The sequence below is a fragment of the Pogona vitticeps genome, chromosome 1, assembly GCF_051106095.1.
Source record: "Pogona vitticeps strain Pit_001003342236 chromosome 1, PviZW2.1, whole genome shotgun sequence".
NCBI classification, from domain to species: Eukaryota; Metazoa; Chordata; class Lepidosauria; order Squamata; family Agamidae; genus Pogona; species Pogona vitticeps.
The window spans coordinates 223,836,620-223,851,511 of NC_135783.1; the positions used below are offsets into that span (position 1 = coordinate 223,836,620).

The 14,892-nt window shown below is 41.3% G+C and overlaps 1 protein-coding gene across 1 annotated transcript in view; it reads right to left on the minus strand.

The window, feature by feature from the left end:
- Positions 1-612: 612 nt before the first annotated feature.
- Positions 613-14,892, minus strand: part of LOC110071881 (carnosine N-methyltransferase 2) — a 36,218-nt gene continuing 21,938 nt past the window's right edge. Inside the window, exons 5-10 of the mRNA XM_072983955.2 lie at positions 14,105-14,243; positions 12,957-13,009; positions 9,837-9,944; positions 9,620-9,750; positions 7,667-7,760; positions 613-3,595 (exon numbers count right to left, since the gene is read on the minus strand). Of these exons, the coding sequence (XP_072840056.2) occupies positions 3,240-3,595; positions 7,667-7,760; positions 9,620-9,750; positions 9,837-9,944; positions 12,957-13,009; positions 14,105-14,243 (881 nt within the window). The 3' untranslated portion in view covers positions 613-3,239. The remainder of the gene's footprint in view (positions 3,596-7,666; positions 7,761-9,619; positions 9,751-9,836; positions 9,945-12,956; positions 13,010-14,104; positions 14,244-14,892) is intronic.

Below are 14,892 nucleotides of genomic sequence, written 5' to 3' on the forward strand. Positions count from 1 at the left end.
AGTGAGCAGAAGAGGGTATCCTGTAGACCATCTTGACTGCTGCCATTGGTGTTGTCAACATTCAGTCTGCCCTTTGCTATGTAAAGCTTGGCATCCTTTTTCCTGCTGGCTATGCGAGCACACTATTTTGTTGGGCCATTTCCCAGCTTTTTAAATCATGTGTACAGAAGCACAATATTGCGCATTCAGCAACTGGAGGATTTTTGAAGATTTGAATATAATAATATGTGCACAGAAGGTTCCTAGAACACTGCCAAATGGCATTAATCTGGAACTATGCATATGATGAGCCAGCCAGCCATGTTGTGTGTGGGATAATTCACAAGAACATGCCTCTACATCACAATGTGTGCACACATGTACACACACCATGACAAATAAAGCAAGAGCCCCATTCCGTCCCACAATGACCCTACTACTACCCTGTTCCCCTGAAAATAAGACAGGGTCTTATGTTAATTTTTGCTCCAAAAAATGCATTAGGGCGTATTTTCAGTGGATGTTTTATTTTTTCCATGTACAACAATCTACGTTTATTCAAAGACAGTCCCACCATCTTCTTCTGGTTGCTGCACAATGGTGGAAGGCGGGGTTTCACTTAACTGGGGCTTATTTTTGGGATAAGGCTTATATTAAGAGCATCCTGAAAAATCATACTAGGGCTTATTTTAGGTTAGGTCTTATTTTAGGGGAAACAGGGTACTATTACTACATATTCTTAATCCTCATGACAAGGAAGAGTTCAGAAGTTGTCCTTTAGTGGCTCGCTGGTGCCAGTCTAGAACACAACACACACACAAAAAGGAAGGGATAAGCAAGGAGTGCATGATACAGTACTCCCACAGTTTCTTCAGCAGCAGAAAGTACTCCCACCTTCTTCCTCAGATAAGAGTTTGAGAGCCTTCCGCCTTGGTAATCACCTTTTTGCCACAGAAGAGTCCAGGAAACACAGGAAGAGCCACAGGGTCAAACTAGATGATATATTTATTCCTCCCTCCCTCCCTCCCTCTCTCTCTTGTGTAAAAGGGCTTACCTAAGTGATAGAAGCCATTGTCATAATGTTGCAATGGCTGGAATACTATTATTCAGTCACAGCTGGAGTAGGCCCTTTGAATCAAAGGAACATAAAGATGAGTTGACTCACCAGATCCTAGCAGATTCAATAGGCCTGTTCTAGTTGTAAATTATTGTAGCAAGTGACATGATTACAGCCAATATTTCCCATTTGTATGTGATGTGCCTACTTTTTGTGGCTGGTCCTTAGAAATGAAACATGGGCTTACTTTGCAAGCCTGATTATTAAGAAATGCATCTATCGAAACATCTTGTTTGGGGAGATTTCAGCAGGGAAACAGACTGATCATAGAGAATATGCAATGTCTGCTTTAACTACTGCAGGAATTCTGAGTAGCTTACTACATAGAGAACAGGTCTGAGGAGTACGAGATACAAATTTAAAACTCTCCTGGGGTACAAGGAAGGAAAATAGGTGCATTTATTATTATTATTATTTTACATGCCTGCCGCTTCCCATAAAAAGGGGAAAGAGAAAAATAAAAGAAACCCCAGTTGTGCCAAGTACAAAACAGGTAAGTTAGCAGGGCATCAGCACCACAGCTGCCTCCTCCCTTTCTTTTTATTTAAGAGGGAAATCTAGCTCCATTGTTGTTTTCATGAAAACTATAGCATGTGCTCATGCTGACAGAAGATTCTGAGTGCAAGCCAATTTCTTTTAAAATGGAGGGGCACAGTATGAACATGCAGGGGGCAAAATTTCAGGCTTGCCGTATTGCTCCAAGACTGATGCGCACACATCTGCCTGTGCATTGAGTAATAATTCTTCCTCCCAACTGGCAGGGAATCTCTTCTTGCCCCCATCCATCTGCTCTTCTGAATCTGCTTCTTTCTGGGGACCCAAAATGAAGCGCTCCACACACTAACTGTATGCCAGCAAACCAAAGAGGAGCTCTGGAGCTCCTAGCTGCCTCAAGCAGCTACAGTGGGGTCTCTACTTAAGAACGTCCCTACTTAAGAACAATCCAACTTAAGAGCAGCTCCATTTGCTAAATTTTGCTTCTACTTGAGAACAGAAATCCAAGATAAGAACAGGAAAAAAAACCTTTCCTGCTCTTTTTTTAACCTTAGGTCAGCTTAGGTTAAAAAAAAATTCTCCCCCTAGTGGTAGAGTACGTATTAACCAGCTTTGCATTAGTTCCTATGGGAACTAATGCTTCAATGTACGAACGCACCTCTACATAACAAAAAACAGCCAGAATGGATTAATTGGTTTTCAGTCCATTCCTATGAGAAATTTTGCTTCAACTTAAGAACGTTTCAACTTAAGAACACCATTCCAAAACAGATTAAGTTCTTAAGTAGAGGTTCCACTGTAGTTTCTATGGACGGAAAAGAGCAGATACGGATTAAATGGTTTTCAATGCATTCCTATGGGAAATGCAGATTCAACATAAGAACTTTTCAACTTGAGAACCACCTTCCAATACGGATTAAGTTCTTAAGTAGAGACCCCACTGTACATGGAAGAGGATTCTGACTCCAATAGCTTTGCTCATCATTTTTGTGGCATTTGTGCAGTAAGCATCAGTCTGAAAGTCCTGATAGCCTTGGGGATCTGTATGTGGCAATTCTGCATAGTACCCTTTGTCCATCACCCTCAGCCTGGTGCAATATGGCAACCTCAGTGAGAGGAAGGACACCAAACCTTTGCTGGAGTCTATACCTAGAGTTCTCATGATTATAAAATGTGGTATCCACAATGCAGGCTACCCAGTCTTAATTATATACATCACATTAAAAAAAGCTTGTTCAGTCTCCCATTCATATTTTCATTTACACTAACATAACAAAGTTTGTTCCCCCCCTACACATTTTTATTATCTGAACACACTGATGAATCCTTGCTTTTTAGATACCCTCAAAACAAATTACCAGATTAGATATTGTGACATTTTCCTATGCCTTCAGGGTGATGTCTGTCTAATCCCTGTTTATTTCATACTATGGTAAACAAGACATGTACATTTTTAATCTCAAAGAATCCACCAGTAAATTTGCTTTCAGTTCTTAACATCTGTTAGTGCTGAGTTCCAAATCCTGTCCCTCTTTTCTCCAGCACAAAACAAATTCCCTTTTCAACAGAGAACTGATTTCCTGTAGATCTGGTGGGCTGATATCTATCCCGACATAAACTAAAATAGTATTTGTGGTTTCTACCAGTATTACGAATCTACTACAATCATGGTCAAGTCATTTCTGAAAAGAATCCTTCCATCCTTCTTGGTACTGCATTCTGGCTGGCTCAAAGCTTGCCAAAGACTCTGCTTGAGGCCATCAGGTGCGGTGTTCATAAAGTCTTTAGTTCCTGTTAGGAAATCCAGCATATGACCTCCAACGGCATCTCCATCGGTAAAGCATTCGGTGATATCCCAAGCAGAAGGGAACTCGTAGACCTGGTATGTCAATCCCAACCCCTCCAAGGTGGCTTTGATGTCATCAGCTGTGATGTAATGGCCACTGTCAGTTGGAGGAAGACAATGTCGGTACTTCTTCCAGAGGGAGGCCCACCCACTGCGGCCTATGGGAACACAATATATGGAATTACAGTAGATTCAAATAAACGCTAGGCACAATTAAAGCGATTTAACAAAAGCTAAACGCATAGGCATGCTGGTGTCATTGAAATCATGAGACTTACCAAATTCCACATACATATATGACTAAGACTGAATTGTGAAGCTCATTGCATACTGACTGAGATAGTCAGTAAGGCTTCGAAGCATATGAAAAGAGGAAGATTGTAAGCATTTCTTGACCACAAAAACCATCGCTTCCAAAGTTTTTTTGTCTCTTCTAGACAAAAACCTATATTTTAAAATTATTTTATTTATAATTTATACTTATTACATATGTAGATTATAGTCTATAACAGTACATTGGAAAATTTACTGTTTTAAACTATAATCCCCAGAATCCCCATTGGCCAGCAGGCCCATTGGCCATGCCGCTGTCTGTGATATGCTAAAAAGTAGCAAACAAAACGTACATTTTTCAAACTCTGGTACTGTATATTTGTGCAGGGAACCAGGTGCAAAGGAGCAACATTGGGGCAATGAGAGACAAAGATCAAACAATCAAGAGTTTACTTATGTGCAGGTATACCAGCTTGCCACTTTAGACGGCAAGCTGGCAAATCACTCAGAAGTAGACTCACTCACTCGTCATCATGTGCAATTCTGACCTATGGTGATCCTTTCCAGGGTTTCCCAGGTAGAGAGTACTCATGAATGGTTTATCATTGCCTTCTTCTGGGGGATCCCTGGGACTGTGCGGCTTGCCCAAGGCCACACAGGCTGGCTCTTTTCCCAGGAGGCACAGTGGGAAATCAAACCTCTGGCTCCACAGCTAGATACCTAAAGCACCGAGCTATCCAGCCAGCACGTTTACTCATAGTAGATATAAAAAACCTGCCTGAAGAGCATGATGTTGCTTAGATGTTTGTGCCTGCACCATGATCTGGGAAGCAAAGCCGAAGCACTTCCTGTTATGACTATATTTCAAGCAGCAGCTTTAACTATGGATATCATGTGACGGGTGCAACCTGCCATTAGCTGCTTCTTGGTATCTCCGAATTCATAAGTGAATAAATCAATGGATTAATAGAAGAATACAAGAATCTTAGAAACATAAGCTTTAAAAAAAGTTGCCAAATCATGTCACAATCATTGGTAACACACTGTAATTTTCTGTAGCAATCTATAACATCCAGCCTTGATTACTGTAATGATTATACAGTGGGTTGTCCTTGGAAAATTACACCAAAGCTTGAGCTTCTACAGAACTCTCCTGATTTCCTTCTGTCTGGTGTTGCAAGGCATTGTTTTGTTTTATTTATTTATTTTATTGCACTTTTATGCTGCCTTTCTTCCAGCCATGGGACTCAAGGTGGTGAGTTGAACTAATTACACTCTTTGCCAGTTTACTACTAGGCCAACCCAAGCAGTTGGGACCTGCATACTTTACCAATTGTTTTTAAATGTGTGAACTGCTTCTCCGCTTGCTGAAATCCAGTCAGCAGCTTTCTCACCTATGCCATTTTTGTGGCAGACGTGAAGAGACCTTGAAGTGCGGTTTTGCTTCCAAAATGCCAAGTTGAAGGTGTGAACCTCCTCCCAGAGGAGAGTGGCTTGACTCCAACTTTGCTCTTCATTTTGACAGAGCGGCAGGAGTTATCTTTGTAACAAAGACTGAAGTTCAATGGTTCCCAAGCTTGGCCCATTCCCCAGATGTTTCTGGAGTACAGTTCCCAAGCATCCTAGTTGATAAGCAAGCCAGAACTTAAGAGAATTTTAGTTAAGAAAAAAATAAAGCAGATGCCCATATTTAGGAACCTTTGTCTTATCCTATAGCATTTAGTTTAAAATGTTAGATCCTGTCAATTCATGCACATGCACCCCATAAAATATTGTGATACCTTTGCATAACTCTGCAATGTGATCACTCCTGAAATGCCGTGCTTTTTGCATGCGCAGAAGTCCCTCAACCCACTCACTACGTATCGAGCAAAGGCACACTGATGGGCCACCTGACCTTTCTATGGTCATATTTGTGTGTTTCTGTTTTTCCATTAAAACCCCACTCATGTGAATGGAAAACACAAACGGCAAGGCTGAATGACACAAGCAGAAATGAACGGTGTCACTGTCCATTCACAGAGCTGGATGCTGTGTGTTATTTTTATATTTCTCCTTTTTCCAGATGCCAGGAGAAGGTCTTAGTCAGTTTGCTAAGGCAAGTACCAAGAAGGAGTGAGGGAGGAACTTTATAAAGGCAATGAGCGAACTCTTCTCCATTACTTCTTAAAGGGCAATGCAGGAAGCCTACTCTACTGTAGTATCTGTTTCTTTTGCTTGCTCCCTTCTTGTTCCCTGCATCTGAAATAAGTGGTGCTTTGGACACAAGATTCTGATGATCCAGCCATTCTCAATGGGGGCCCCACATGGCCTTTTGGGGGGCCCTGACACATTTGAAGGAGGTCACAGGCTGAAAACAATTCTTCACACACCACTTTATAAGGGTCGTTATGCAAACCTTATACAATCCTGAATCGGCCTATATTTCTTCCATATTTCCTTTATGGCCGTGGCCAAAAAAAGGTTGAGAATGGCTCGTTTAATCAATGATGTTGCAGCAGGAAGAGCTAGGAAGGTTGTTTCTAAAGTATAGTAATGAACTTTTCTTGCCTTTGTCTTTTTAACTTTCTCTTTCTCCGTATATAATTAAACTGTGTGAGTGTCAGATTTACCTCAAAGGATCTTTGCTCTGCCCTGTGCTCATCCAAAAAATATGGAAACATCCTTGCTTTTGTTTCTGATTACACACTTGTACAAGACAGTTTTATATGACCACTGTGGAAAGTTCTGGTTACTTTAATATCTTTAAACAAAGATATTGTAGAACTAGAAAAAATATTGAAAACGGCCATCAACCTGATCAAGAATCTATAAAACCTGTATAGTGAGGAAAGTTTTCAACTTTTACCAAGACTATTCATGACCAGACCAGGGGACGCCTGCCTGAAAATTGGGGGTAAGGGGGTATCCTGGTTAGTTCATCCATTCTTCATGATGTTTGTAGCTTTTGGGATTTAAAAAGGTTGAATAAGGTGGAAGATGACAGAGGTGTCCCAAATTCTGTAGGACAGAAAGCAGGGGTAAAGGAAGCCAGCAATGATCTCAGTATGCCCAGTACACATGCTTTATTATATTTAGCCAATTTCCCCCCTTCTTGCAAACTCTAGGGTCATCCTCAAGGGCTTTAAAACAGCAGTAAAGCAGCAAAGTATGGCTCTTGATATCAGTTGCTCTGGCATGCATATCCTGGCTAAGGGCTTCTCATGGGAATTACAGGGTCACTGTGGGGGAAAATATTATAGTCATAGAACTGCAGAGTCAGAAGGGGCCCGATAGATAATCGAGTCCATTGCCTCTTAAGGAGGTATGATGGGGAATCAAACCCCCAACCTCCGTCTCTGCAACCATATACCTAAACCACTGAACTATGATGCTGGAATGGATAGGCATTTTGTCTCATTGTGAAGCCACAGTTCTTTTTGTTTTTAGTGCACAGTTGCAACCAACTGTTGTATGTGTGGTTCTCCTTCCTGACATTGATGCAAGGAGGTATTCACTACACCTTTCTGTACTAGGAAGCCCCATTGATATTCACCTCGTGCAACTGCAAGCCAGAGATGCTGTAGTGTTCTGTATCCAGGGGGAACATGCCACCTTTCCCTAACAGGATATAGTCTTATGTCTTTATGTCCTTAAATCACTTTGAATTCTGAAGAACTGGCATAAAATATTTAGCAAATCAATATATCCAGGACTAGTAAAAGCAACACGGATATAGATTACAGAGTCACAGTGTTATTCCACAAGGGGGAGTATAGAAGAGAGTATTTAAATACAAGGTATCTATTGGATTGTACAGTCAATTTTCTGTGAAAAATATTCAGACACCACTTTAACACAGATGAGTCTATGTTCTTTTCTGAACAAGGGAATCACGGTCCTGTTTAATTATTAAAGGAGAATCTCTGTAAAGCATGAAAATTGTATAGGGACTGGAGAGGAAAGAACACTCTTACCTGATAAAATGATAATCAGAAGTTTAGCGTAGCTATCTAGGCAGTGGTGGAAAAACCTGATCGTGCTCGTGATATCCTCTACCCGGTACAGCATCTGAAAGTCAGATTGCCACACAAAAAAAATTAATATATTATTAATAGCTCATGATGAATCTCTCTCAGGATTAAAAACAAATCTGTGTCTCATCACTAATATTCCGTGCAGCACCATTTCTGTTCAATATTTTATTCATTATACACCAATAAAAAGTAACAGAAGAGACACAACTCAGAGAACTGCTGGATAGCTCAGTGGATTAAGGCATCTGGCTGTGGAGCCAGAGGGTTGGGAGTTCAATTCCCCAGGGTGCCTCCCTGTCAGGGTCTGGACTCGATGACCCATAAAGTCCCTTCAAGCTCTACAGTTCTAAGATGATGACGACAATGACGATGATAATTATAAAGCAAAATCAGCTGCCGCTCTGCAGCTCTTTATTTTACTGTGCCATACAAGGACTGACAAGAACAGATGTGGCAACAAAGGAAGCATGAGAAATACACAGGAAGTGAACTTCTGAGCTGTCCACCCAGTCCTCTTTGATTGCATCTCACTGTAGTGTTGATGGTGAGAAACACTATAAAGTCTGTACCCTCCTCATGCCAGGTCATGTGGCACAAGTGGAGTTGTTGATACCCATGTGGCCCTAACTTGAAATAACAGTTTATGGGAGTTATATATATTTATTTGTTTTGTCGATTACATTTATTTTTAAATGTTGATCTAATAAAGCGGATGCAAAAAAAAAAAAAAAAAGACAATTCCAACCCACTGAGAAGGATAATAGGTAGCTCTGCTGTACCATTCAGGAACTTGAAAACAATATGACTCAAACATTATTGCCCTCAAAGTTTCTGTACAGGTTGGAAAATACAATATATAAAGTATATAAGAGTCAGTATGGTGTAGTGGATACAGGCTGGAATGGTGCTTGGTGCATATAGTTGTCCATGAGCCATGAAATGCATTGGAAGTCACTAACCTGTTGCTTTCACTTGCTTAGCTCAAATATAAAGCTATGAATGGAGGAGAGCTACTGTATGTTATTTCCTTATGCTCATCACAGAAAAAGAAGGGAATAATCAATTGAATGAATGAATGAATAAACACAGACGGACGGACGGTCGGACGGAAGGATGGAAGGACGGACAGACAGACAGACAGACAGACAGACAGATGAGAGAAGACTACTTACATAACTCTGAATAAATTTGAAGGAAATTCTGGGATCAATGCTGTCCATTGATTCCATAGTTGAGGGTTGGGGATATCCAAGCTTCTAGAAATATAGTGACTACTGTCTTGTTGTACAGTAGGGGACACTCTTCCAGCTTGCACAAAAATATCAAATGGGACCAGTAATTGCTGTTTTGTGTGAACATTTTGTGATGTGCTGGTTACTTTATGTGAGACAGGTACACACAAGACTCATTGACCACCAGAGAGTTCTCATCATAAACAGTTTTGAGAATGGCAAAGTAAACTGGGATTTTTTTTCACAAGTAAATTGCAAGGTAGCTGTTTTAAAACCAACACAGGAAGCCAGATTTCGGTAGAATATCAGGAAAACTTCCTAACTGTTGAGCAGTACAGCAATGAAATCAATTACCTTGAGATGTGGTGAGTGCTCCAACACTGGAGACATTCAAAAGAAATTTAGACTAGCACCTGGCAGATATTTCTTGATTTGTATTCCTGCACTGAGCAGGGCATTGGACTTGATGGTCTTAGAGGCCCCTTCCAACTTCATGATTCTGTAGGTCTATGATTCTATGAATTTTAAAATTGAATGCAAGAAAGCTAGGATTTGAAATGAGGTCAGTGACATAGCACAAAATGACTGTACTGTTTTAATGACTGTACTTTGTTTTAATGAGCCAGAGAACATCATATGATCAAACTGGTCCTTAATTTACCTGAATCAGGTGTATGAAGTCATATTTCTTTTGCATGTTCTGCTCTTTTGCCTGCTTCTCATACTCCATGGATGTCAACTGATGCCAAGTAAATGAGACATTCTTAAGATCAGAAGAATTCCTAACAGCACCTGTTTACGACAGCACAACACAATGAAGGTCATATAGGTAAGCATATGCAGAGATATTTTGAGACAGAAGGAGCACAATGATGTACCTTTGTATGCCAAAATGTGTTGTGGGTTGGGCTCTATGACTTCATTTTTTATAAAGACTCCTGGGTGCTGAGCCTGAATAATCTTAATCATTTTCAAGTCCTGCTCACCTATAAAATAGATACAAAATGTTTTTTTTAAAAAGCAACGTGTTTAAAGGAATCCTGCTTCTGCTCATTTGTGACACAAAAGAACTTGTCCAAATTCTATGCACACTATTCGTAGATCCCCATATTGAACTCAGTGGAGATGATTTCCAGTTAAAATGCTTTGGACTGTGTGGAGAGGCTGTACAGAGCTTGGGAAGTTCTTTTTAAGAAAAATGAATATGATGGCATGTTAAAGCCATCCATGAGTGAGCAATGTGATCCAGAGTATCATCCTACTACTGCTTATGAGCAATGCAATCCAGAGTATCATCCTACTACTGCTTAATTGTGGATGGCTTTAGCATGTTATTATATCATTCTTCTTAAAAGAAACTGCCTAAACTCTAGAGCCTTGTTCGAACATTCGGTATCTGTTTGGGCTCAATACACAAGGAAAGAGATCAAGCTAACCCTGCCCCTCCTCAACTCTTTGTTCAGGTGAAGTGACAGAAAAGAAAACAGAGAACTCATCCTTCTGTTAATTTCTGCACATGAGCCAGAACACGGAGAATGCAGGGTTCTGGTTCACACAGAGAGCCTTGACAAGAGGCCACTCTTCAGAGATGGACGAAGCGATGATGGAGGAGACAGGGCTAGCTCCCTCTCCATGTGTTTTGCTGCATGACTGAATAGGGAATGGGTTAAGAGCCGCTTCAGCTGCTAAAAAGTGCTAGTTTCTCTAAATAACCTTCTAGAGTTGCCCACCAGACAGAGATTGGGAAACTTACTGTATAAGGTTCCTATTCACATAATCCCACAAAATGCCTTCTTGCCATGCTGGCTGGGAGATTCTCAGACCGACAGTTCAAAAAAGTAGCTTTCTAAGTTCTTTTCGGACATTACAAGCAAGTACTGCCAGACACAGATGCGAGAGTATATAGAGGCAAACTAAATGTCTGTCATAGACATAGGATATTCGTATTCATATTCCTGAGGATACAAATATGAATATTGGCACCACAGATGCCTGGAAAGTCCCCATACACATACACCGAGCCAGCAGGTACAATTACTGGTCACTGTGCAGTGCAAGCAGCTGGTGTAGTTCCCATAATGCCAATTGCAGAAGTACCCCAGCCAGTACTTCCCTGCCTCCACATGCATCCACCCGCTCAACAGCTGAGCTTGCCAGAGTGGTCAGCTGCATGGGGAGGCAGGGCAGCCCTGTCCAGGCTACTTCCACAATTGGTGTGATGGGAATGATGCCAGCTGCGTGTGCCACATGGTGACCAGTAACTGGATCTGCTGGTTTAAGAGGGAGAGACTGGAATTCCAGGCATCTGTGGTGCTGATATTCATATTCGGATCCTAAGGGATACGAATACAAATAGCCCATGTCTAGTCTGTCATCATGGTATTTGTCATATAAACTACTTGGCACTGTATAGGTTGACACAAAAGAAGCATTGCAACACCTCTTTCTTGTAGATGTGAACCACCTCCAAAGAAAGCTCTCAAATACAGATGGACATGGACCAAACTACAAACCAGAAGAAAAAAAACACACAAAACAGGCTGGTTCATAGTTTGGTTTGTGCAAGCCATTTTGCTGAAACAAAATGAAGTGCTGAACTGTTTTCTGCTAGGGGCTTCGTTTTGCTTCTGGTCCTGTTGCCTCCGCTGCCGCCATCTTCAGAGATGGCGCTTGGCTTCCCTTCCAGGAGCCAGGCCTGCTATCTTCAGGAGCCAGGCCTGCATGTGCCAACCTATCAGCTAATAGGCATACAAATGCGCAGAGACAGCAGGCCCTGCTTCTGGAAAGGAAGCTGTGCCACAGTCTTTGAAGATGGAAGCAACCGAGGAGGAAGAGGAGGAGGTGGCAGGACCAAGTAAGGAGGAGACGAGAGCAGTGGGAAGGGAGTGGGCAGGTGGCAGAGGGGTGGAGGCATTGAGTTCCCCTCCCCTCCAGGCACAAACCAGAAAAGCAAACTGTGAACCGGTTCACTTTTCCAGAGTTTCATAGCCATGAACTATGAACCACCCTGATTTGTCATTTTCTCAGTTTGTGCCCATCACTACTCTCAGATACAGGCATTGAGGTTGATCTGTATCAACTAGCAAGTTCTAGTTGTTTTCACCTTTACCAGGAGAAGGTCTTTTGCAGAGCTAATGCACTTTAGCTGCCTTTTCAAAAGCAAGCTACCACAACATACTCTGCATAATAACAGGCATAGTTATCAATGGTTGTTGGGTGAATTAGTTCATGCGAGGATTGAAGCAAAAACACCAGGACGTCAAAAGGACCTGACAGTTATTATCATTGAACTGCTAAGGTTTCTGGACCCAAAACAGAAATCAAACTACCACAGTTAATATATGTAGCACTATTGAACTATATATGGTGCAATCCTGTGCCAATCTACTGGGAGGAAAAACCCCTTTGACTCAGTGGAACTTACTTCAAGTGAAAATGATTGCACCATTGTGCCTATACCTATTAATGAGATAGATATGGGTGTGATGATGTCTTTCCAGGTTTTCAACAAGAAGAACAAAAGATTGTTGTTTTTGTTATAATTTTATCTTTAAACTCTGTAATTTAGGGAGAGACTTGAATTAAATTATTTGATCATTTACCCAGCCTTGTTCACATGCCTACACCTCTGTTATGCATCCCACTTCCTTTTGAATTGTCAGTTAAAAAGGGCCAGTGGTGGCTTTGAGCGGATTCACTGAATATTTCATTGAGTTGATCAGCCAGTTGATTAAAGGCCTAACAGACTGAGACAATACCTCCAGCTACACACCACCGCCAACGGCAATATAAATAGAGATGCAGGCAAAGATTGTGCACAGTCTTACATTATTTCTTTGGACCAATGAATGCCTTACTCTGAAAATAAAGGCAGACTAGACAGCTGGGGTAAAAGCAACATTTCAACCTTAGTTTTCAAAGCATCAACAATTGTCCATCATTCAGAACAAGAATGACAGATTTCTGAATCTTTTAGCTTTGAGGTTTTGTCTCCTTACCTGTGCCACTCCCGACACCTAGCACGCTGATAGAAGATTTTCCATTCCCTAGACTGAAATTAGAAGCATTTGTTATAATTATTAAAACATCATTTTTTGCCTTTAATTTTGCTGAACTGTCTGCTGCTATCACCAATGCAATGCCCTGGAACTTTGAGGGGTGTGTTCCACCAAAGTGGAAACATCACACATTCCTCAAAGCACTGGTCAAAGCATGGATGTGCCTCATTGCAAGTAGTAAAACATGCAGTTGGATGTGCAGCAAGCATACAATGTTAGCAGTAACCTATCAAAATGAAACTACAGATGGACAATTCTGTCTAGCTCCAGATCACATCTTTGTAAGGCTACATCCATGCCATGCTACTTCTACAAGGAAGGGTGCAATGGGGATTCCTAAGTAAAATTAAGATAGTGGTATCAGGGCTCAGGGATGGGGCAGACCTCTGAGTTCTCAGGTACATGTATGGCCCCCAAAACTTCCTCAGTTGCCCAGTCTTGAAACAGAACCATAGCTTTAATAATGGTAAAGGTAAAGGTTCCCCTTGACTATTTTTGTCCAGTCGTGTTCAACTCTAGGGCGCTGTGCTCATCCCTGTTTCCAAGCCATAGAGCCAGCGTTTTGTCTGAAGACAATCTTCCGTGGTCACATGGCCAGTGCGACTTAGACACGGAACGCTGCTACCTTTTCACCGAGGTGGTCCCTAATTTATCTACTCGCATTTGCATGCTTTCGAACTGCTAGGTTGGCAGGAGCTGGGACAAGCGATGGGCGCTCACTCCATCACGTGGATTCGATCTTACGACTGCTGGTCTTCTGACCCTGCAGCACAGGCTTCTGCGGTTTAGCCCACAGTGCCACCACGTCCCTGTTTAATAATGGTATCAGTGCTTAAAACTAACATTTCATTTGGCATGGATCGGTACGAAGAGACACCATTTTGTTTTAGATGTGTTGTGTGTTGTTTGCTTTATTTGGATTTTTTTTTTGTTTTTTTGTTTTGTTTTGTTTTTTTAAAGCAAGGCTAAGGCACCTGTCTGGTAATGTGTCAATCCAAAGAGAAGAGCAGACTAAAAGATAAGAAACCACAGGCATTGGGCTGTTCCTTAGAACAAACCCTTCCAAGCATTTTGAAGTTCTTCCTTACCTGGCTGCTATACTTGGTAGTGCCTCCTTGTTGAATTGTTCCATGCATTGATGCTCAGTTGAATGGTTTAAGAAGGACTTAAAGACCTTTGCATATTCTTCTACAGTAAGTCTTCTCATCGGCTGGGTTACATAGAGCCCTTTGGAACATAAAGGCAAACTAGTATTTTTTTTTAAGAGATGGAGATAAATGCCAGTTAACTTCATGGACAACTTCAGTATAAGGGAAATCTTAGCAAAACATCAGCCCAAGATATGAGGAGTGTGCCATGCCCCTGTTTTTGCTTTGTGACACACCTTGATAAGCCATGGTTTAAATCACAGTCTGAAGTTAGTTTAACATCTTATCTTGTTGTAAAGCTGAAAATCTTTTTTTCCTGGAATGAACTGGAAACAATAGTTAATTAGAGACTTCCTCGCTTATCAAGGTACACTACAAAGGGAAGGGTAAAGTGAGTGTGTGCGAGAGAGAGAGAGAGAGAGAGAGAGAGGACTAACACTTAGTTCAGACTATTAAAGTCAGGTATGGTTATTCAAACCCACCCATACAGAATTTCTTTTCTATACAATTCATATAGAATTTGGAGCAATCTTTATGACTTGGGGAGCATAGAAAACTACTGGGTGAAGCCTTTAACAAGCATGTGTTTTCAAATGCCTGGAAAGCTAGGACAAGAAGACTTGGATGTCTTTCAAGATTTACATCTGACAGCCAACATACACCCAGCTGGCCTTTCAAAGAGCGTGGAGCTTTATTTAACCACTCTGACCTAGTGACAGTCACACTTT